The sequence below is a fragment of the Corvus kubaryi genome, unplaced genomic scaffold (genome assembly GCF_017639235.1).
Source record: "Corvus kubaryi isolate FWS band 111438036 unplaced genomic scaffold, C.kubaryi_AGA036_p1.0 37266, whole genome shotgun sequence".
Lineage (NCBI taxonomy): Eukaryota > Metazoa > Chordata > Aves > Passeriformes > Corvidae > Corvus > Corvus kubaryi.
In genome coordinates this window covers 6,347,315-6,372,313 of record NW_024581081.1, presented here as the reverse complement: position 1 = coordinate 6,372,313, position 24,999 = coordinate 6,347,315, and the positions used below count along the sequence as shown (strand labels likewise).

Below are 24,999 nucleotides of genomic sequence, written 5' to 3'. Positions count from 1 at the left end.
TACCTGCTTATGTGGCTTGGTGGAGGTAAGCTGAAGCCTAAATGAAGCTGTGCCTGATGTGACGCCTGGTAACTTGGGCAGCTTTTACCACCAGGTTCAACCTGGTCAAGTAGAACCATTTGAAAAAACCAAATCTTTCTCAGAAGATGTTTTTAGAGAGGGGCATAGATGAATAAGCCATCTCAGTTTCACCTAAGGAATAAACAAGAAAGAAAGGAAGGGTGTTTTCATTTTTCTATTTTATGCTCATAGGTGTACTGTGAATAACTGGACAGGCTGGATATCTTCTGTCTCATCAGCCTTTATTTAAGGGAGTTTCCTAATTCTAGCACTATGTATAGAATGCCTAAAATAAGGGCATGGGTACATCTAAAGCATTTCAATGATGTAGGAAGGTGTGCACACACACACACTCAGAGAGGACTTTGCAGTGAAGGTGCAGTAAATTGTAACTGCCTTGCAGTTAGCAAAACTGTGCCTTGCTTGGCATTGCAAACAGGGGCTTGAGGCCACCACTAGCAGAAACAGGAGCTAAAGATGTGATCAGTGGGGGAATATGACAGGTTGGTCTTTTTTTGTTTGTGTTTCTAGTTTGCTTTAGACTAAACTAATGAATTCTTAGTAGCAGGCCACATTAGATGTTAAATTACATCTCTCATAAAAGCAGATTCTTGGCCTGGGTGGCATAGCTGCAGTGGAAGTAAAGGGAATGTAAAAAGAAAGGTGTCTTCAGCTTGAATTCTCTTGGGTTTGCTCGAATTCTTTTGGATGATACAGAAGTCTGTGACCTTTTGTTCACTCAGCCAGAATGACCTAGTAAATGTCCTGTATGTAATTAGGGCTTACTAAAAATCAGCACAGATTGAATAGTTAAGGTTCAATAAAAGAAAATGGGCCAAGCAAAGCATTTGACTAAGAGTTGCTTTTAAGTCTCTTCTTATGAGCTCAAGCTATTCTCTTACTAATTTGGTTCCAATCTGTTCTGTATAATACTGATTAGCAAGGTGGATACATTGCTTGAACCATTGTTTAGAATACATGTGGTGGTGTGTCAAGACCTACTTGTAAAATAAATTCTTAAAATGGAGATGTTTAGGTTGTATTTTTGTAACCATAAGAAGAGTTTTTCTGTAACAGGAGTTACCAAAATATCTCCTGTTTGTTCAAAACTTTTTTTTTTAATATTCACAGCTTTGGTGATATGCTGTTCTGAAGTTATTTGTTCCCTGAATGGTGTTAAATTGTGCAGCTCAAAACTTTTATTTTGAATTCAAGCAATACGTCATGGAGACAAACTCGCTTAACCATGATGCTGCATTTCTAACATTAGATGAGGTTTTTTTTAGAATACTGAGGTCTTGTGATTCTACTGGGTGATGCATGTGGAGTTGTTGGAAAGATTTTTGTTCTTAAACTGTTTTGGCAAAAACATCAGCTAAAATAATTAACATTGCTCAGAATAGTATACAGGACCGTGGTTAGACAGAGGAGTGTGGTTATCTGTACTGCTGGACTCTTGGCTGCTGGAGATTAATAGCATTCATGAGTCTGAGGTGCTTTTTAGGTTCTCTTTCCTATCTGAGTACCTGTTACTGAAGTATGATTCTTCTAGTGTGAAATGGATTGGCATTAACCTAAGACTTTTCTGACTGCCGAAAGGCCTAAGTGTCCCTTAAAGGTTGAAATAGTAGGACACTAGTACACTGCATGGCTGGAGACTTGCTGTGGAAAATATGTATTGCCTGGATGCTTTTCTTTGCATTGGTTTTAAAAGCAAGAATGGAAGGGCTGTTTGCTTGACTGCCTTTAGAACCACAAGTTTGCTGCCTTCTCGAAGAGCAAGTCGGAAGAGGGGCATTACTGCATAGAAGTAGCCTAGAATAGAAAGAGGGTTTCCAGTCATATCCTATGGTTTCTGCTCTCTGAAGCAGTGCTGAGCTCCTCAGAGCCATAAGTGGAAGTAGGGGGAGAGCTGGGGAGACATGCTAATGAAATCCTGCTGGACTGTTCAACATCACATCCTGCCTGAATCTTTATATATTGACTTCATTATTTCAATATCACTTTCTAACATTTATTTTAGGACAAGACCAGAGTTGTGTCTCCTATTATTGATGTAATTAATATGGACAACTTCCAGTACGTGGGGGCGTCAGCTGATTTAAAAGGCGGTATGTACCTGTACTGGAATACAGACTTTAAAAAAACCCATCAAGAATCAAAGCTCATAATCACTGCATTTGTGGAATGGGCAATTAACATACTGTTCTTCCCTTTCATAGATCTAGTTTCAAGTTCTGTAGGTCACTTGCTTCTTGGCTTGGATTTTAATTGGCCTTATCATTCTCTGCTTTGAAATTCATCTTTATTATACTAATTCTTATAAGTTTATGCTGCCTTTTACCAATATGCAGGACTTGCTCCAAGGTTTGTAGGGTTGTGTAAATGTGTCAGAAAAAGCTAATAGCCAGAGTTTATGGTTCTCTTTTTAGATAACACAGGCTTTAATTGCTCACTAGTTTAGAAGCCCATCAACAATGCAGTGTCTATGAGGTTTTTTTCAAGATGCTGGTTTGCTTAAAAAATTTAACTCTTCTGAATAAGCAGAAGACTTTGGAATGTGTTTTAAAAATAAATGTTTGTCAGCCATGATCTGTAATTGTGAAAACAGTCACACGTGACCACGAAAATTTGTAGTGTTTATACTTCTGCCATTAAAAAAATCCACTGTTAAATTGAGAAATACTAGTTTCAATATGTCTAGGTAGTGTAAAGCATTGACAGCAAATATCAAAATTACTTTTGAAGCCCTAAATAAGAATAAATAAAAAAAATTCTTCTCATCTCCTTTTTCAAAGAGAGAGGGCAACTGCATGCTAAACTCCTTACTTATTACAGATTTTTAAAACTTCTTTCACTGCTAACAAGAATCTAGTATTTAAAATAGCTATTCTCTACCCACTTATCCCCTTTTTTTATTATTGTTTGTAAGTAATTGTTCCCACAACCCTGGAAACTGACCTGTCTGCATAAAGGTGTAAGATGAGCCACAGTATAAAAATGATAGTGCTGTTCTCACAGTGTCCCATCTTTTTCTGAGTGGACTTTCTTGAGTGAGGAAGGAAAAAACAGTTTCAAGTCTATTCTTTTAGGTTCTAGTCTTTAACTGGTCACCTAGATTGTTCCAGTAAACTAAAATAAAAGCAGTATTTGCATAATGTTGCATATGCTACAAGTTCATCAGTGATCTGGAGGCGAGAGGTTCTATATCCTTTTAACTAATATTTTGAAATGATGCCTACGGTGCATATATTCACAGTATGTTAATGTATAGTTCTGTGCTATTGTGTGTGCCAGCATTATTAAACCTTAAGGCCTTTACTTGATCTATTCATTAAATCTCGACTACAAAAATCCCCTATACCATTATGTGGCTTTTATTGTCGTCTGCAAGAGGAGAAGGAATTCTTTCCTTGAAACCTTAGATTGGTTGCTGCTGGGTTCATGCTAAATTCTTTCCAAGTGGGAGAAGATTGAGAGATTGTTTCACTTGCTACTGCTCTTCATGCTTTATCTTTGAAACTACGTTTCCCAATTCATTCATTTATCTATTACTGTTTAGTACTCATTTTTTTCCCTTTGTGCACAATAGAGATTGGATTTTTCATTTTTTTTTTAAGGTTTGTGAAGCCTATGTACTTCTGATTGAGGAGTGAGAAACTGTCTCTTTTTAACATTAATAGAAATCCTGCACATAGCAGTGTGCCAAGCTATTTGAGGGTCAGTTGGAACATGAATAATATATTTCTTGTCAGTTCCCAAAAGACAGATTGCCATGTTAGAGGCTCTACAGCATTTGGCACCACAGGACATTTCCACTGGGGCCAAGTCTAAACATGGAAACCGAACTATGCTTTCAACTTTAGGTACAGTGTCTGTGTGGCTGAAGCATGGAGAGTTGAAACAGCTGGGACAGCATTTGTGCCTGGTCTGTCTTGAAAGGACTTAATCACCCAAGACAAGCAACCAACCAAGTGGTACACACTTTTTTCTAAGTGGACACATCTGAAATAATTCCCAAGTCTGGCCAAAACTAAATCCATGCACTTCATATTACAGGGGTTTTTTTGGGGGTTGTTTTTTTGTGGGTTTTTTTTGGTGGGGGAGGGGAGTTTCTGAAAGTGTTTATGCCACCCCGAGAAACTCTGTAATTACTGGAACAAGCTGTAGTTAACTGAGATCTAATAATTTAGAATATGCCTGTGATGCAGTTTACACTGGATAGAATTTCATACTGGACAGAATTTCATACTGGATATGCACTGTGTTTAAAAATACTCCTTTTACAGAGTTACTGATACTATCTCATTGAGTGCAGATTTTTCCCAGAGTCTGTGAAAATGGAGACAGAAAACCAGTTTTGAATGTGTAGAGACTTTATACACTTGTTCAGTTTGTGAGAGTGCTGTGTTCCAAAAGAGACCCCTTGTGTTCACTGGAGGACACCGTAACTGTCTCTATTGCTGCTGCTGGAGAGCAGTGGGTTGTTCAACTTCTCCCATATGCAAGTAATTTTGCTGGCTATCTAGGATGAAATGCGGCTTTTTAACGGCATGGAAATATTGGAACTCATTTTACTCTTCATGCTGGAGCAGTACTGTAGGTTGTAGCCATTTTACAGTTTTGCTACTTGGAGTTTTGGAGTAGTTAGGCAGTCTTTCATTTTTACAATGCAACATTTCATGAAATACTCAAACATGGAGAGAAAGCTGGCATATGTGCTGTAAAGACTGTTCAGGGTAATTTCTGTATTGTGTGTGCTAAGTATCTCGTGGGTTAAAATGAAAACTGTGGAGTTTCTAACTTCCTACATCAGTCATTGCTATGCACCTTTACAGATGCAGACAGGCAGTTTGTAGGGCTGTAATGTTGTCTGTTTACTTTAGCTTTTTTTCCCACTTCCCTACAAAGTAATTGCTTTATCTTTATACTGGAGAATGAAAACTATTGACATCTGTGCACCAGAAGTCTGGAAATCATTCATTACATGACCTCATAGGATCTAAATGTGTTTGGCAGCAGGCAGAGTGTACAAGGCTGAGTTGTGAGGTGTCCTGGGAGAGGACTATGGGCCTTGTACAGTTTTTTAATAATGTTCATGATCATGGTCATAACCCAGCACAAAAACTGTTATGAAAGTGTTTCCTATATGAAGTTTGTCCTATACCAGCTCTGTACCATTGCCTAAAAGAGGTAATTTAATGGCTGATATGTAGAAAGGTGCTATAGGCAACCTATTGATCTTGTCTGTTCTAGTCATCTTTGTGCTTCTGTGCTTAACTCATGGCAGGCCCAGACCAGTTGTTTGTGTGTTCACACTTACATGTATATGCATAAGGAAAGTAAGGTTTTGGTGCTCTAGCACTATCCTCAGGTTTTAAAAATGATGCACTTAAAAACACAATGGGAAAGTAAGAAGTTAAATGGATGTTAAGAAGATAAGTGGAACCTACATAATTTGTTGTGACCTTCATGATAGAGAGCTCTTGCTGTCAGAGTACCTCCAAGAATACTGCATAAAGCCTGTGTAAATGGAAATATGCAATCACTTCTAAAGAGTAGAAATGTAGTTACTCAGTAAAGATTGTTGGGAGCATTTGTAATGGCTGGAAGATCATCATATGGTATTTTCTATTTGATGTAGGGGTACCACTTGGGTTTCCTGCTTTGTGAAATAAATGAAGACAAGATCCAAAGTTATTTGGTGTTTGAGATTTACTCTTTCTTCTTTACCTTTCAGCTGGACTCCTACTTGTTTGTTTTCTACCCAGAATTTTGCACAAGTTTAAGTTTTAATTTAAATTACGGTTCCCAGTGTTTTTAGTGAACATTATGTTACTACAAATTGAATGATGACCACAGTAATTTTAACAGCCTACTTTTCTTCTTGAAGGCTTTGACTGGAACCTTGTATTCAAGTGGGATTACATGACACCAGAGCAAAGAAGAGCACGACAAGGAAATCCAGTTGCTCCCATAAAGTATGTCTGTACCACCACTTCTCAAGTAGATTGTAGTTTGCAGCTAAGCAAAGTTAGAAATCATCTTCTCTGAGTCTGAAAGAATATCTTTACTATAGCTTACATCAATATTGAAATTTCATTAATATATATGGAACATTCTGAGACTCTCAGAAATAAATGGTATTTAAAAATAGTTTAAAACACACCAGTAAATTATTTACTCTTAAGAAAAAATAAATGTCACTTTGTTTAAAGTTAGCTTGTTTTGATAGCTAAAAATACAGCATCAGTTTTAATGTCTTGTTGCTGGCACAAATTGCCACCCTTTAAATGAGGGGCTTATGAGCCAAATGGAGATTTGAAAGCTGCCTCAGAAGGTGGTCGTGGCATTGTGTATGCCATAGAAGTGTGTGGAAACAGCATTTGAAGTGACAGATGCAAAATAAGTTGCCTTCAAAAGCATTGCCAGGTTTTTCAAGGAGGTATTAATCTTGATGTGCAACTAATAGTTACCCCAAGTTCATGGTTCTGTTTAATTTAATTTTTCTTGTTTGTTTAGGACACCCATGATAGCTGGTGGATTATTTGTGATGGACAAATCCTATTTTGAAGAACTAGGGAAGTATGACATGATGATGGATGTTTGGGGTGGAGAAAACCTAGGTATGTGTATTATTTACCTTCTGATCAGCCTTGAAAGAAAGCAGGTTTCATCACTTCCTTTACTGTCAAGGAATCATGGTTTTCCTGATTTTGTGCAAAGAGTTAAAATTTCATACATGTTATTGCTAAAATCCAAAATGTTTATTTCAATGAAAGAATTATAACAAATTAAAAATGATATGCTAAATATGAGGGAATAAAAGTATTAGCTCATTGAGCAGTGAATTTTTTTTGTAATGGAAGTTAGTTGGTAAAAACATTACAGGCTGTAGATAGGCAATTAGTTTCAAAAATGCTATCTTTTTTGAAAGTCAAGCATCATCCTAAGTTATTAATTAAATATAGTAATGTTTAAATGCTGACAGCTGAAGGCATGTTTTTAAGATGTTGCTTAATTTAATAATGAAAAGTAGGATACAAGAGAAGGAGTTTAATGTTAACCTTAAATCAGTTAACTTATCTGACTGAAGAATTACCTGTTTCTAAACTTTGCCAGTAGTATGTTGCTTGGCATCTAAACTTAGTGAATTTTGTAGTTTTTATACCCCTTCTTTAGCCCTATGAGATACTGAGGGTCAAGAAGTCATTTTTTCTGTAAGTCCTCATTTTCAGATGTTGAAGCGAGTGAAATTTAGGCAAGAGGGAGGAGGGACTGAGAGAACTTGTGCTTTGGGCATTTCTTCTTTGACCAGGTGGTTAAATCTGGCCTTAGTAGGTTTTTGTAGTTATTTGCATTACAGTATTATACAAAGATTTTCTCCATGTAAGACCAGTATATGTTACTTGTGTTAAAACAAAAAAGATTTGAAAGGAACAGAATTCTACAGCTCCTCAAGAATTCCAGTTTGTCATTAGTTTAGTTTTTTGGGGTAGAGATGCATCTCAGACATTCCAAGTAGTGTGTTTTAGGAACACTTCTCAGGATAGAAGCTTCTCTACTGCACGTGCTAGCTGCAAAATCCTGAAATACCTTGAACTTGTAAAAAGCCACGAGTATTTTGAGTTACTGAAATCTGCATATGCATTAAGCATATGCTTGGCCTACAAGGAAGTGTCTGCTGTATAGAGACATGGTAACCAAATGTTTAATGCTACTGTAATGCACTGAAAAGTTGGAAGTGGCATCCCTATAGTCCTGTCTCTGACCATCCTATGCAGTACTTGAAGAAACCCTTCAGATATTTTGAGCAATTACATTCCATGTTTCTGTTGTCTCGCTCTTTTGTCTGTATAGTGCTAAATTGTATTAATGTAAACATAATAATTTTTTCCTTTTTTAAATGTCATGGAAAGCCATTGGATAAATTTGATGCAGCAATACTCCTATTCACTCTGAAAACCACTTTTACCCCTCAAGCACTGAAATATTTGATTAGTTACAAGCATGTACTTTAGCAACTGAGTTTTTTCTGAACACTTAGCAACTACTTTTGTGCTTCGATAGTTGAGGCCTTGATAGCAGGAAAGGGCACGAGCAATAGCTCCTCTCTCGAGGATGCCAAGAGATGTTTATGTTGCTCTTGCTGCATTCAGTTCCTTCCCCTCCATGGAAAGAAGATGGAGACTTAGGGGTGCCTGAAAAGCAGGCAGAAGGCAGCTAATGATTTCTTCCTAGCTGTCAGACTAATTGAAGATGAGTAAAAATCACATGGCATATGATTTAATTGGCAATAAATGACGCATGCACCAGATAACTGGAAATCTGTGATGTGCAGTTTAAAATTCAATGTGCACACTTGTCAGGCCTCTTTACTCTCAAGCATAGCTCTAGATCAGTCGCTTGGTGTTACATGCAAATAACCTGCTAAATGGACTAGCAAAATAATTCTGCATATCATATTCATTTATAAAAGCTAGCATTTTTCCTTCAAGCATGTACAGAGCAGCTGTTATATGAGGTTTTGTTCACATGTCAGTATCAATTTGGAAAATTTCAAGATGAGCCTGCAGTATTTTCTCTAAACTGCCCAGATTACCATGAAGATAGGTACACTCTCAGACTGTTGCTAAATGTAACTGGTAACACGTGTCTGCTGTACAAAAAGCAGATCAAGGTTAGTTCAGTCTTGTCTCCAACTCAGCAACTCCAGTTCTCAGTATGTTTATGATGCTTTTTGATAAGCTTAGGAGAATCGGAGTACACCAGAAAACTGGGTGGACCATGAGAAGGTTTGGGTCTAATTTGAAAATCTAGGCTTTTCTTACTAATTTTTCTAAAATCAGGGAATGAGTAAGACATTCCTTGTCTTCTATATTGATGACACACTCTAATAAAAAGAACGAATCTGTCACAGAGGAGTAACTTGATCTCATAAAGAATTTTTGACATGCTACTAATGCCTTTTCATTTAAAAACTATGTCCATTGAACTTGCTCCAGTAGTAAAATTTCTTTTCCTACTGTTTGAGTATAACAAAATGGTTGTTTTAAGGCAATTTGTGGGGTTGTTTTGAGTTTTAGTTGCTGTAAATTCTTTTTTCTTCTTCTGTGCAGGCTTTAGAAGCCATGTTGGTGCAAATAAGAATTAGTTTGCTTCTGCCTATATTCTAGTCCTTTGCTCTCTTTCCCACTGAGCCATTTCACATAATGTTCACTTCTTTTGAGATTCTTCATGATCTAAGGTGCTGGAAGGTGTACAAAAATTAAAAATTATTTTTGCCTGTTGTCCCGTGTAAATGCAACTGGATAAGTTACTGTCAAAGACAATATTGTCTTTCATGTTTTGGAAGTATGATCTATCTATAGCTTGGACTATGTTGACTGTACAGGATTCATGGATATGGCCATCAAGAAGAAAGGCAGTTAACTTGCACTGCCAACAGATGAAATCACATCTTTTTATTTACTTTTAAAAATTTTTTACATTTCCCTGGACGTGCAATTAAGATGATGTGTTCTCTAACATGTAGTTGTTGGGTTTTATGTTTGTTTTGGTTTTTTCAAATTTAGTTTTGAAGTAATTCTGCTATTATGACTTCTTTTGTGCATGTGGAGGAGAGCTTCTGAGGGAAGAAGGCATGTCACGTAGTTTGTCATAAAACAGAGACACTGACTTTAATTTAGAGATGCCTTTTTTTTTTTTTTTTTTGTAAACCTGTGGAAAGATGCTGAATGGTTTTGAGGAGGCTTGAAGGCTGTCTGGTATGAGCTGCTGGACTAAAGGGGGAATCATCAAAATTGAAATAGTGCTGCTGGAAGCACCCTTCTTACTGCACTTACGTGGAATTAATGTGGAAAAGTTCTCTCTCAGCACTAGGTGACTTCTGCTATCAAAGGTCAAAACTGAGAAAAGCATCAATATTTCTAGACCTTCTTGTCATCACTAGCTGGCTCAGATCATTAGATTAGCTTAAAAGTGTACTGTCCATAACCTTCAATTTACAAAAGTTAAGTTTTTATTTGGTGTATCCTCAAGTCAACATTGACTTGATATAACTCCTTCCAATGTTTGGGAGTGGTTTTTTTATCTGCTATAGTAAGTTAGCAGCTTGAATCTGTTGATTATTTTAGTTTGCCTTGATTTCACTGTTATTCCATCTTCAGCTGAAAAATTTTATTATAAACTAGATCATTATTTATTAAATGTATGTACTATTGTTTACTCTTCAGATAAAGCACATACACCTAACTCACTGGCAAATGGCAGCAGGGTTTATGGATTTGGGCAATGCTGGTAACTTCAGATACGAGAAGATACACATTTTGCTTACAAGATAGTATGTTTATTTCTGCTGAGCTTGCAGAATCATAAATGCTGAGATATATGCCTTTGTTTATCCTAGAATTTATCAAAAACTGTCTTGCTGATCTTCTCAGCAACAATCACTAAAAGCCTTCTCTCTGAATAGAATACAAAATAACAGTATTTTATGATATTGGTCTTTCATTCCTATTTTTATTTCAGAGATCTCATTCAGAGTTTGGCAATGTGGTGGGAGTCTAGAAATCATCCCTTGCAGCAGAGTGGGTCATGTGTTCCGCAAGCAGCATCCTTACACGTTTCCCGGTGGGAGTGGTACTGTCTTTGCAAGGTAACTGCTAAATAGCCATGGTTTGGATTTCCTCAGATGATCAGCAGGTGGCAGTAACTTCATTTAAGGGATCTCATCTTTAGGAATATTTGCAGTATTATTTGTCATGGTAAACTATTAATTAAAAAGAAACTAATGACTGAGTCAGCTATGTAGGTTGAGAGAAGAACCTGATCTGAAAGAGGGAAACTTCTGGTGGACACAGACTGAGAATCTGGAAAATAAGGAAATGCTTAGCTTGGTATTTCATCAATATTGTGTTTATTTGATTTTAAAGAAGTCTTTATTTTCAGAACTGTGTCATAGAACTTCATTTTATAGACAGTTTCATTGTTCACTAAGAGCCAGAATACACTAAGTTATGAATATGCTTTGCTTGCTTTTTGTTAGCATGTGATCAGCATGTGAGAGGCAAATGATTATGGAGACTGATTTCAGTATTTGTGCCAGTCTCTTGGCAACTTAGTTCTCTCTCATATTTGCTTTTCCTGTGCTATGTTTAAAAATGCATTTTCTACAGACCTAAGAAACTGCAGTTTTAAAGGCTTAGATTAGTATGCCTGTTAATTTTGCTGGTGATACCCATGCATAGCAGTAGCTGAAATACTGAGCTGTCTCCTCAGTTTCTCTTCTATAAAGTGGAAACAGCAGTGCTGATTCATGTTCATAGTGGTTTTTACTTCATATGGATAAAAGTATTGCGTGAGTGTACCAAGGGCATTTTGATCAAGGCTGTATCAGCTGCAGTTGAAGAATCACTGTAGATTTTGGTTTAGAGAATTGGACTTGATGCTCAGGGGCTGAAGAAGTACAAGTCTCAGCTATGGTTCTGTGGGTTAAGAGCTGGAAATAAAACTGTTTATTTACCCTTGAAGGGATGTGGAGCCCAAACTCTGTTCAACATGAAGCAACACAGAGAGTGCAGATGTACTTAAATTCATAAGAATCTTCTAAGCTGCTGATATTTTTGGACTTGTGATTCACTTTAGACTGAGGAATCTCCTTAGGGTGTAGTTCTTCCCTTCCATGCTGGTTGTGCCACCAAGGTGACTTTAATGAATTTAATAGTCTGCTAAAATAAAGTCACTGTCCTGTTTCTCTCAGTAGTTATAGTAGACACAGTAGTATTTTTCTTCTTTTTACCCATTCTTTGTGGTTTTTATGCTGCAGTGAAAAATGAATAATAGTATATATGTGAACACAAAAGCTAGCAATGAAATATCCTCAATACATAATATCTCTGTTGCAACATTTATAGGGTGCACCAGGAGAGTAGAAAGATTTGCCTTTCCAACTGCATTATGTAATCTTAGGATGCAACTGGTTTAGTTTAATGAGGTTTTGAAATGACAGTGTCATAACAAGGAGCATGGTTAATAAAAGTGAATAAATGTATGAATATACTGTGCAGTTTTCCCATCTTTGGGGTGTTGCCAAGATGCTGATTTTTCTTGTGCTGTAAATAGCTTTCTTGGATGTCAGACTGATATAATGGGATGCCTTAAAATCAATTTCAGCAATGAGAGAATATGAAACCTTAGGTAATCAGATATCTGTGTAATACAGATATTATAATACAGATGTGTGTGGGACCATGGCGCCAAGAAATTTGGTGCATGGGATCTGTGCTAGTGGCACAGTTGGGACATGTTGGCTTATGCCATTGTCTATCTCTTGGCTGTAAGCAGTTTGTTCTGGACTGCTCTATTTTTAGCTGACTCATCAGTATGCATGGCCTTTTGGCAGCCCACACAGGTTGGAAATTTTGGATGAGACACTGAATGTCCTGGCCATGTGATGTGGGCAGGTACAGCTTGTGTCCAGCAGGATTTGTGTGACCAGTAGGTGCTGCCTTCACACAGCACTCCAGATGAGCCAGTGAGCCTTGCAGGCCCCAGTGTGCTCCAAGCAAAGCTGCCTCTGATCTCTCCGTGCTCTTTCATTAACTGGCTCAGCATTAGGTGCACCCCATGCTGCACTCAGCACCCTGAGTTCTTCAGGGCCTTGCTAGTTCAGCCAGTTCTCAGCATCTACACCGTGCCCATAGTTGTGTCACACTCAGCCTGAGCTGTTCTTAATCCCTGAGTACGGGGCAGTGGGATACAGGCAGGCATTCTGGCCTTGAAAGCGCCTTGGAAGTCATTAAACCGTGGCAAACTAAGTAGTTCCTCTCCCACCACCAAAACCTGTTTGGCCTGTGGGCAGCCAAGCTGGTTGCTGAGCAGACAAGAGGGGCTGAGTGACTGACACGCACACAGGCCTGAGAGACTGCAGGTGAGGGTACGCTCACATAGCTTCTGACCTGGACTGAGTGCGATTTTGCTTACAAAAAACTAGAGGAATCTCTGCAAGAAAAAAAATCAGTCCTCAAACAAAAAAATTATTCGGGTTTGTCTTGTAACATTTTTATTCCCCACATCCTTTTTTCTCAGCAGCCTGCAAGCCTCCTCACTTCATCCTGACTATGTTTTGTCTTTGGAATTGGAAAATTGTATTAAAGAAGTTATTGGCTGACTGAGTTCACTCCAGTTGCTTTAGATGAACTTTCTGCCAATGTAAAATAAGCTTCAGAGCATGGTAGTTGCAACTGAAATAAGACTTAATTTTCTAAGCATGAAGCTATAAACAATAGAAGTAAATGAATTTTATGTGGAAGCCAGGGGAGGGAAAAAGCCATTGGACCCTCTTGCAGTCCAAAAGGAAATTTAAAGACACCACTTACATAAATACAGGAATTTTAGAGATGTGTTTGATTAGAAGTGAAACATCTGGGTTAGTGGTTTTTTCACATTTATTACAATAATCAATCTCAAATTTTAAAACATTTAAAATATTTTCTGATTGCTGTGTTTCCTCTTACCTCAGCTACAGAAGACTTGTTTGGTTCATAGCCTTAAATGTTGAGACAGTTTGTGTCTTTTTGGAACTTCGAATGCTGTACTGGTAGGAATAGGATGAAGCCTGAAAATGTCTTGCCGTGTTAGCACATCTGTTTTCAAAAATGTAAAAGACATTATTAAATATTGCCAGTTGTTGAGATTTTTATGTTCCAAATTAGCTTGCTTTATCCAGGTGAACACTCACTGAATTTGTCTTCTGTCAAGTTACTCTTATAAAAAGATCAACCAAACATCAACCTAATAAATTCCATCCAATTTGCAGGAAGAACTGAAATATGTGCGTTAAATTCTGGATGAAAACCAGAAGCAGTGATGACTGGGGAAAAGACAAAAACTTCGTTATAAATGCATTGATTTCAGTTATGTTACTCTCTAATGGTTTTCTATTACTTGGGTCTTTTATTAGGGTCTCTTCTGCCTGGCTTGAGGCAGCTGACCATGTAGTACTGGGAAGAATTAAAATCAACCTGAGGAAAAATTGCATGGTTTAATTGCACCTAGAGAAAATATAACCCGTGTGTTTCATATCATTGTCCCTAGAAATACACGCAGGGCAGCAGAAGTCTGGATGGATGAGTATAAAAATTTCTATTATGCAGCAGTGCCTTCAGCCAGGAATGTACCTTATGGCAAGTAAGTCACAAGTGCTTCTTTGCCCTATTTGTTTATTCTTCATGAGACAGCACCTTCTGAGGTGAAAGCAGTGCTAAATCCAGTGTTGTCTCTTTAGGATATGTTTCTACAGTTGTACTGTTCTTGAGTTTTCTGTGTATTCCATAAAATATATGAAGACAACAGGCTGATTTTGAAAACTCCTTTTTTCTTTTTCTCTAGTATTCAAAGCAGAATGGAACTCAGAAAGAGACTTAGCTGCAAACCCTTTAAGTGGTATCTTGAAAATGTTTATCCTGAGTTACGGTGAGTTTCGGCTGAAACAGAGTTCATATGGAGTTTTCTTCTTTGCCCTCCCCAGAAATTACTGGTTTCTCTTTCTCCATCCTTGGATGTAAAGGGTGTGTTTTACTTTATCTGTGAATGCAATGCCTCATGCAGGTTTATTGGCTTTTTTTATTAATTCTGTTCTTAAAGAGTCATTTTTCCCTAGTTAACTTCTTTTTCTACAGCTGTAGTATTTTAGAGAACTCAGCTTACCTGACTTACCAAAGGACTCAGCTTACCTGAGCCTGAAGCTAGTCTCCTACACAAGCTATTTGCTCAAAAGCACATGTTCTGTGTCCTGTTGTCATCCTTTTAAAGCTTTTGCCTTTGCATAAGCACATGTAGTTAAGTGAGGAGACTGAATCTCATTGCAGTACAAATGATGACAGTCAGCAGCCAAGAGGGCCTTGTATGGCAGACAAGGGTAGATGCCTAAGACTCTGAAAAGCTGAGTCTTGTGCTCCTCCTTCTCTCCTTTTCTCTTGTCACTGAATAATCACTGACTTTTGGGAAGGGCTGAGAAGAGGGAAATGAGGGATAACACTTCTAACAGTTTCTGTAACATGAATGCATCCTAACTAATGAAAAATCCTTGAAGAGAAATACTTTTTGAAAGGGTAGAAAGATTTTGGTTAAATAACCCATTAAGAAGTATGTTGGTCAGATCTGAGCCCATAAACTAGTCTGACTAGTCTGCCAACCTAATATTGGTAGTGCAGTGGTGTAAGATACTGTGTGTAGCTTGTAAGAATACTTGAGGTTTTTTTCCTGGGGGCACTTCATGTCAGTGGTGAAAGGTAACTGCTAGTGACATACAGACTTGAGATGCAAAAGCACCACCAGCTATTACAGCCCCAGTGCAACATGTACAGACACACATACTAACAAGTCTCATAAACCAGGATGATACTGAGGAAGTAAGTTTTCCTTTATTTTCTCTTAGAAGTGCCAGAAGATATTTGGTTTTGTCTAATTCATCAGAAAAAAAGTATCTCCTGGAAAATGTGCTACCATAAGCATTACTTACATGTAATTTTGTCTTATTCTGCCATCCCTCATGTGCTCATTCTGCTGGGTTGGATTATTATTCTCATAATATGGTCTGAAGTTTTTAAAAGCTCTGATATGCCCTTGTTTCACTGTTAGACATGAACTCATAGGCTCTACCCTCAACTGTACTTTGCTGAATGGACTTGCCTAGGTGTTTCCATGCTAGGAGTGTGCAACCGTGAGAAAATAATATATCAGAAAAACTTTGATTCTTTTTTTTTTTTATAATTCCTAACCCCCATTTTAACATTTCAGTAAAAACAGTCTGAGAAAAATGTAGTGTCCTATTTCTGCCACAAGCTATGTTGCCTGAAAAGACAAAAGGACTTGATGACCTAACTGATAACATTCAGCTTTGAGTCACTTTAAATGATGATAAGTCATCTTAAATTTGATTTTTGTGCTGAGTTTTTATGCTCATCCTCCTTCTCTGGTATAAGTCTTCTAGTACTCTGTGGTAAGCTTGCAAGTTTACTCATGCTGGAACAATTAATGATTAGGTAGTTGCCTCCCCTCAAATGATGATTGCGATTTCCAGATAATAGTCATCACTCATCCTTAACCTCTCATCTTAAAAATACTCTGAGTATTTTTACAAACAAGGAGTTTAAAAAAAGACCTGAAAAAAACTTCCCAAACAAACCCCGAACTGAATTAAGCAGATATTTCTGGTTTTGTTTCAGGGTACCTGATCATCAAGATATAGCCTTTGGGGCTTTGCAGCAGGGTACCAATTGCCTTGACACTTTGGGCCATTTTGCAGATGGTGTTGTTGGAGTTTATGAATGTCATAATGCCGGGGGAAACCAGGTCTGTATGCCATTAATTTCATTTTCTACAGGAAGTCTTAAACAAAAGAAAGAAAGTGAAGCTAAACTTTTTAACTCAAGCAGTTTACTGTGTACTGGTGAGGGAAAGGTGAATCCAAAGCAGCAGATCGGTTGTTGTAACAGATTGGCTAAATAGCTTCTCCCTCAAATATAATTTTGCATTTTCAGGATGAGGAATCTGAGCCCAGAGATTCATTCAGTGAGCATCACATTATCACCTTCCTTTGTCACTATTAACATTTGCTTTTGCACTAGAGGCCATAACTTCCTTCCCAGGGGTTTTGTAGTTGCATAGAAAGCTTTTTTCAATGAAATGGTGTGTTTGATTTTTGGGGGTGATTTTTACTTAAGAAAATATTTGGGTTGCTTTAAGCATATGGCCTAGGGTCAGCAAAATAAATGCTTTGCTGTGCTTCCCTATTAGTCCTTTACAGTTTGCAGGAGTGGAGTATAAAAAAATCTGTCATAAATCTCCATTTGGCTCTTCTAGAAAACAGAGGTGCCTAGATGTTCACTCACAGAAAGGGGAGTGTTTTAACAAGTCCTTTCTAATCCTACTCCTAAACTAATTGCAAATGTGTCAGATCTGTAAATGAGAGCATTAATTATTTCAAAGAATCTATTTATGCAGTTGTGACTTAGTTATCATTCATGAAATACACACAAAGGTTCTCACTGCTTTGTGTGCTGCTTTGTCACTAAATCCTTGTCAGATTAAACCTGACTTTAAATCAAATGTAATATTAATGTGTCAAGTACAGCTGTTAAAATAGAAGGCTGACCAATTAAAAACTACTATTGAATGACTGTCAGAAGTTTGCTCTAATTTAAATTAGAATGGGAAAACCCTAAAATAAGATGAAGCCTAAAATAAAGTAATTTCCCAGAAGATGTATGATGACAATTCTTTCAAATCAACGTGTGAGAAATGCCTCCTTTCCCTATCACTAAAGAGAATTTGTCTGTGGAGGATCTTTCAATTACCTTTATGAAAGTACCCTCATCTTTTCAGAAACCACAGGGGATTTTTTGGGAGAAGGGGTAGACGTGTCATAAGTGCCATGGAGCAGAAATCTTAGAATTTTCTGCTGATGTTGTGTATTCTTTATAGATACACAAAGTTATTTTTCTCTTTCCAACTCCCCTCCCCTGAATCTGACCCTCTTCTTTCTGTGTTGTTTCTTCTGTGGCACTGACCTTGACAAGCCAGTATGCACTTGCTCTGAACAAATACCTTTGAGAGGACATTCAGACAGCTTAAGAAGCAGGATGGGTCAAAACCAGGTTTTATGTCCAGGCAGAACTCATATTGGGTTGAAAAGAAATAACAGCATGGGAGTAGAGGGATAGGGAACAAACCACAGTCTTTTAATCTGTACTTTGTGTTTTGCACCTTATTCTTATCAAGAGGTTTTTTGGGGAGTTAAGAGCACTCGGATATTATAGGCTGTGGCAATCTTCTCCTGTACTTGAAGAGTGTACTCTGGCTTATGTTCAACACAACTTAAAATGCAAAACCCAAGCAAAAATGGGATTTCTGCCCCCCTTTTCCCCTGCTCTCCCCTCCCCAGGCTGGTAGAACTCAGTGGCAGCTGTGCACCTCCAAAGGGCTGAATAGATTGTGGTACATTTGATAGTATGTAGAGTAGCTAAAGGTAAAACCAAATGCACTTAGGTGCAAGGGGAAGATTTCAGGTTAGTTGTATTCTACTAACTTTTTATATCTGATTTGACACAGATTTTTTGAGATATTCCAATTTTTGCATAAAGCTGTCCAGTTTCCAGGCTGTGCCCTGAGCATATACACTCCTTGCAATTTTTCTTTTCCTCTGGAATAATGGAACTTGTTCTGTCTTATCTCCATTATAGTCATAGTTACTGACCAGTGGAGGAAAGCATCTGTGTCTCGTAACATGAAGGGCCCTCATGTGGATGTTTCTAGTAACAGAGCTTGGTGCTTTTATGAAGCAGCTGTATCTTTGGCTTTTAAATGATTTCTTGCATGATTTCTGTTGTGGCTGGGGCTCATGCCGCCTTTTGATGGAAAGGTGGAGATGTATAAAGGCAATAATTTCAAGGTTCTAGCTCTGACTGCAGGGTTCTCAGACAAGTTTTACTACATCCCTGGTAGTATTTTCAACTGTCATTTTTCAGTATAAATCTTACAAGGGAAGGGTTCAGGGCCATTTGTAATTCCTGATAAGCTCTGGAAATAACTTGGCCCATTCCTTTAGTTGTGGCTAAAAAAGTGGCTATTAATTTATTATATATTAATGGTTCTTGTTGGCATCTTACAAACTGGACAGAACTGAGAAGTAATTTTGCTGTCATTTGAGTTTAACATATAGAGAGTAAAAGGAGAAGTTATCAGCTTAAGCATTTGGAAGACAAATAAAGGGATGCACAGATTTGTCCTGGCTTTGCTTTGTTTTCCACAGTTGTCATCATTCTGGTACTTGCAGAATATGGTACCCATCCAGTGACTTGGGACCTGTACAATTGTGATTTCTTGAACTCTCTTGGGTTGCAAGTTCTGACAGTGTCCTGAGCATCTCTTCCCAAAGAGATTTAATAATTGTTAAATCTGCTGAGTTTCAAAGTAATTCTACATTTATTTTATTTCTGAAACACGGTTACATGAAAAATAACATTTAAATGTTTTTTAACATACCTGCTTGGCCCTGTATGTCTAGGGTTTTGTATTATACAACTCTAAATCCTCTTTAGTTGCTTGAGAGAAGCTAATCATGCCATTTTAAGTAGTTTATAAGTGTGATTTGGATAATTAGCCTGGCTTTAATCCACTGGCTTCTTTCCTCAAAGGATAGTTAGACATATGGAGACCAATGTGGACCCTGGAGACCAGACTTAAAAGGAGAAAGGCATATGGAGAGGGTCTGAACATCAGTGCAAGATCAGGCTCTGTGTGAAAAGATGCTGAGATCAAACAAGCTGGGCAGCAGTGCATACAGAACAGCTTTTCTTTGCTCTCTCTTTAGGAGTTGCATAGTTAAATACATTTAAAGGAGATTCTGTTGTACATCATGCCTTGGATGGGAGGGAACATTCTCTCTACCCCTCTTGTGTATTGCTTTCTAGTGGTCTCTATTGTATTAGGAACTGCTGTTTCCTCACTGTGGTCCATATGCTTTGTTCAGTGTGTGGTCAGGGTGGCCAGTGATGCTGCAGACCAAGCTTTTAGGGTTTTTATGTATATAATTTTATATTTTTATATATATATATATGTAGAAATCCTTCCACATAGAAGACAGGGGAAAGGTGTAATACGCACCCATATATAAAAATAAACATCTAACTAAATAAGCAGTTGGAGAAATAATTTCCACGAGACCCTGTGTGGCTGCCCGCAGCAGCTGTGTGAAGCCAGCAGAGGGAGCAAAGAGCCAGCTCAGCCCAGAGCTGATCTGGGGACACTGAAGCAATTGGAATTACTGTGTTTAAATGGACTTTTTCTTTCCTGCCTTGTGGGAAGCAATGAACTGTTCTAATGCTTGCACATAGCTATTTGTAGGATTTTAACTTGTGCTGTATATGCAGAGATAGCATGTGTTAACATACACAACTTTGTACACTTTTTGTTTCTTCCTTTTTGTAGGAATGGGCCTTAACAAAGGACAAGTCAGTGAAACACATGGATTTGTGCCTTACTGTTGTGGACAGAGCACCTGGTTCACTAATAAAACTTCAGGGCTGTAGGGAAAACGACAGCAGACAGGTTAGTATGTCGTGATTGCACTCTGCAAACAGTGGGGAAAACAAGGATGGTGAATAAACCATGCACTGGTGATCAGACCTTCTATAGGCTCTACTTTTACTGCTTGTGTGTGTAAAGCTGGAATTTATGATGTCATAAAGGCAGAATAAGCTTTATCCCAACAGGGCCCTTATGTAAAGGTTTCACCCACTGATATATAACAGTGTTTAACTGCCATTTGTGTCTTCTGAAAGAGTTTATATATTCCACAATGTCTTTTTGAAAGGTCTTAGTGAAGTTTGAGTATTATATATTCTGTGTCTCAGAAGAATGTGGTTTGGCTTTCCTTCTTTTCTGTAGTAGCCTCTTCATAGCAGTCACTAGACTCCTTAAATTCATTTTTATCAATGCATCATTGTAACTTCATCTATTTCCCATGCCTGAGGAAAATCACATTTGCAGAGTCATACCATCTTTTTGATGTAGTCATACAACAGCTCATCTCTTTCAGCTCAGTCATCAGTTCTGATCATCTGCCAGCTTCCTTGCTTCTGTATCTCTCTTTTTGCAGAGAGGTAACTGAAACACTGTTTGTTGATGAGGGAAGGAATATTCTTGCCACTCTTCAGAAAAGGAAACTAAGGAAGCAAGATTTTCTTGATAAGGTTTACAGGCATAATATGGTAGACATACAAGAGAAACCACCCCCTTTAAAAAAAAAAAAAAATCCTGTATTTGGGATTTATTCTGTCATTGACATCATCTTGGACAAAGAATTTTTGACAGCACAGATTGGTTGTCTTCTGTAGAATTGAAAGGTGTCTGACAAATGTCTGGATTTCTGTAAAGTTGTCTACAGCAAATGTGCTTCTTACTTCTCTGTGCTCAGTATTGTAGTGGTACGTGGATGGATTTTGATTCTCATTTTTTTTTCTTCAGACCACAAGTGTCACACAGGTAACTGTGGGACATTGTATTTGAGAAGCTCTGAACTAGAGGGAAATGTGTTGGTGTATTCTGTGTCTTGCTGAGTGTTAGCTGAAAGAACAGCTGTTTTGGCAAGGCTTGCCAGAACTTACATGCTCTTACTCAAGAATCATCTAAACTGCTCCTATTATTGCAGTTTTTACAGCTTTCCAGGCACAAGCCAGGGAGGCTTATGAAGACTTCAAAGGACAGGATGTAGAATTCTTCCTTTTCCTGCTTTTCCAGGTCAATAACTGTATTTTCTCTTCCAGAAATGGGAACAAATTGAAAGCAATTCTAAACTGAGGCACGTTGGCAGCAACCTCTGTCTAGACAGCCGAAATGCCAAAAATGGTGGTCTCACCGTTGAGATCTGCAATCCTTCTTTGTCACAGCAGTGGAAATTCACACTTAATCTGCAGCAGTAGAAGGACTTACAAGCAAAATGCTGTTTCAACTGAAAAACATTGGGGAAAGTTTTGATTGAATTACTGATGTATTTCTTAAAACTTTCCACGGAACTTATATACCTCAGTATTCCACCTTTATCTGAAAGTAGAGTGCTGAAGCAGACACCAGGGATTCAGGGGACTCGGAGCACTGCAAAGATGTCACTGAGCATTACTTCACATGATGAAGGAATTGTGCTGCAGACTTCAACTGTTCCTTTTTGTCTTCAGCTACTACTTGCACAGCAGATAATTAACTCTAGGAACAACTGACGTATTATAAACAAAAGGATCTGAAGAAACATCTGTGGGGGAACAGAGTGTGGGAGGGAGGGTGGGAAAAATTACTAGGAGAAGGTCATTTGAAAACTCCATTGGAATAGAAGTCATGGTTTGTCATTTCCAGAACCAGAAGTGTCATTTTGAAGTTTTTTTTTTTCTCCTGTGTGTACTTGGTAATTTGAATATGAACTTTTCTATGATGGACTCTAAATATAAATATATGAAAGTATATATATTGTCAGCTCCCAATGATTTGTATCCGTTTTCATCATCCTATAATTATCAACAAAGTGATTGACATATGTATAACCAGAAATTGGATTGGAGTGCTAGGAGAGAGAAACTGAGGGTGCGGATTTTGTGCTGCTGGGTATGATGTCCGTGCTAACACTGGATGCTTTTGCTTTGCAAACTGGATCTACTTCTTAACACTTCACCATCGCTGGAGATCATGAAACTCAGGAGGAGAAAGAAAATAGCAGAGGAAGTCAATGCATCTGCCCAGATGATTGCTCCAACTTGGGAATTCATCACCTGTGCTCTGGATAACGTTAAACCTGTACTTGATATTTGTGTTGATCATTTCTGTAGTACTTTGTCTTTAAAAGATTTCTTCCTTAGTTACAAAATTATGTAGACTGCACAGAGCTTTTGTGCAGCCATGTTGGTTCAGCACAGTTTTATTCTGGGCCCTAATGAGAAAAATTTGTCTTAAACTCCCCTTTTGAGTTGTAGAAATAAGTTAGAATTGTACCACCACTGATGACAGCACAAGATCTGGATTTTAATTTGCAAGGATGAGCTGTGTAATATCTCTGAATTGCACTTGGTAATTTATAGGCCTACTACTGGGAAATTTTCCTCCATTTTGTTTCTTTAAATGTAGCTTTTGAATGGATTCAGGCTTGACTCTGGGAATCAGCCTGGATACCTGCATAGCCTATGTGTTTTTAACCATAGAACTTGTGCATTCTGCAGCTTCAGTCCAGCTGATGTCAATTTTATAAAACAATACTGTCAAAGGTAACCCTAGCTTTGACCTGTCCTTTCTTATGTTTGCATAGACTATATACTTTTTTATTAAAAGCAAATGCTTCAATGAGCTTTTAAAGCAAGAAGGAAAGTAAATAACTATTAATAAGCGAGACAGCATTGACAAAAATCAGTGCAGACATGGCATGCCAGGAAGTGGTTTTGGAAAGATGATGGATCTTGGAAAAATAAAAGGGTTGATCATAAGGAGATGAAAAACATCTGCTGTACTGTAGTATGCTGGTACAGTCCCCCTCTTCCTTTGTCCTGGAAGTAGAGTAGTTCCTGATTTTTCATTTTCCCTTGGCTGTACCTATGCATCAGATGTAGAGATGGTACTCTCGTGGGCAACATGGCTTTACTGTGCCAGTCTGTGTGCCCATAGATACCTTGTGTGTCTGTGTTATGACCTGCAGGTACCTGCTTACCTTTTGGATGGGGCCATTAAATCCAATTTTACCCATCCATCATCATCTGACTTTTTTAAATGAATAATTAATACTCTTTCTCTGCTTATCCACAATCCACTTTCTCCAAAACTTGCCTGTTTTAAAGGCCAGACAGTGGATAAACTATTTTCAGCTTTTAGTCTCTCCCTGTAGCCTTTTAACCTAGCTGAGAACTTGAAGAACGTGTTTCATAAACATAGCAATAGATGCCTTCATGTTTTGGAAAACAAATGCTGAAATATGAGCTCAGCAGCAAGCCAGTTGTTTGAGGCTTTGAAAAACAGAATTTAAAAGGAAATAAAAAAACCCAACCACTCAGCTTCAACCATGGAGGTATTTCCACTTGCAGCTTTGATCAAATTAAGGGCAGTACTAACTGAAATCAGCAGCTGCAACTCTCAATACTGACCTGCCTCTTATCTCTGAATCAAAATTGGTAGTAACAGTATTTTAAAAATCCATATTCCATCTCTTAAGTCTTTAATGACAACAACATTCATAAAGTAGGAATAATTTTTCAGTAATTCCCCATGGATGCTGTGCATAGGGGTTTTAATATAGGAGCTTTTCTTGGAGAGAATAGACAAGAAGTGGTATCCTTTTGTTATGTTTACATGACAGTGTGCCAAAGTTACTTACTGTGATTTTAGGGGTTTTTAATGCTGAAGAAATTCACCCATTTGAAAGACAAATTAAGAGCCCTTGAAGCAAATTGTGATGGAGTCTCCTGAGAACTTTTCTTACCATCTTCAAAACAAGAATGGTGATACTGTTTATTTTGCAGATTTTCAAAACATAGTTTGGAAACTGTTTTTTTCAGTTGGTTTAAAAAGTCTGCTGTACAGAGCTTGTACTTGTTCATTTTATAGATGGAAACCATCCTTGAAAATTTGTTTAACTTAAATAAAGAAGAACGCTTTATAGATAAGTGTGTGCTGGTTAATAGAACCGAGTAAAGCCAGTAAAAGTCTGCCTGGAGCTTGTAGATTGAAGTAGTTTTCAACCACTTAATTTCACTTAGTTGCTTCATAAAGTTCCTGTTCTAAAAGTGTGTATATGTGGGTGTATATTTGTATTTAAGAAAAGAGATTTTGTTTGTATTTAATATTATAATTTTGAAGAAATTTTAGAAGCTGTGTTACACTGAGGAGAGAAGGTTAATGCTGACTGTATAGTCACCTTAAAACATATTGTCACCCTCCTGCCCCTCTAGGCCTGGGCTTCTGGAGATTCCTGCTGTGCCTCTCCTTGCTCCCAGCAATCCCTGTGCCAGGGCCGGGAACAGCTGCAGCTCTCAGCCCCTCGGGGTGCCTGTGCTCATGGGCTCGTGCTGTCCCCCTGCTCTCTCTTGTGCAGGGGGGGCATTCAGGTGCCTGTGCTGCACGAGGTGATAGATTGTAAATACTTCATATTTAAACAAAAATATACTTTTTTTAATAAAGGTTTTTTAGGGGGCAAACACTCCACTGGTCTAGTTTAGAGAGTTTGCAGATGAGACTTCACCAAGACAGCTGGGGAGGGAGCAAATCCTGCATGGGAAGTGATGGGGAGCTGCAAAAGGAGAATTTTCAGTTTTCCTGCTGCTGTAAGAGGAAATGGGGCTGCCAACAAGGCGTGGCCTGGCATCCCCTTGGCAGAGCTGGGCTGCAAGCTAAGTGAGATGGAGATGG

General features: G+C 38.1%; 1 protein-coding gene across 2 annotated transcripts in view; it reads left to right on the top strand.

Moving 5' to 3' along the window:
* GALNT2 (polypeptide N-acetylgalactosaminyltransferase 2) overlaps window positions 1-24,257 on the top strand; it is a 95,382-nt gene extending 71,125 nt beyond the window's left edge. For both annotated transcript variants that reach the window (XM_042025229.1, XM_042025230.1), the window contains exons 8-16: window positions 2,084-2,171; window positions 5,954-6,041; window positions 6,583-6,686; window positions 10,591-10,717; window positions 14,158-14,250; window positions 14,452-14,535; window positions 16,290-16,416; window positions 20,053-20,172; window positions 21,390-24,257. In XM_042025229.1, the coding sequence (XP_041881163.1) occupies window positions 2,084-2,171; window positions 5,954-6,041; window positions 6,583-6,686; window positions 10,591-10,717; window positions 14,158-14,250; window positions 14,452-14,535; window positions 16,290-16,416; window positions 20,053-20,172; window positions 21,390-21,545 (987 nt within the window). In that variant the 3' untranslated portion in view covers window positions 21,546-24,257. The remainder of the gene's footprint in view (window positions 1-2,083; window positions 2,172-5,953; window positions 6,042-6,582; window positions 6,687-10,590; window positions 10,718-14,157; window positions 14,251-14,451; window positions 14,536-16,289; window positions 16,417-20,052; window positions 20,173-21,389) is intronic.
* Window positions 24,258-24,999: the final 742 nt, after the last annotated feature.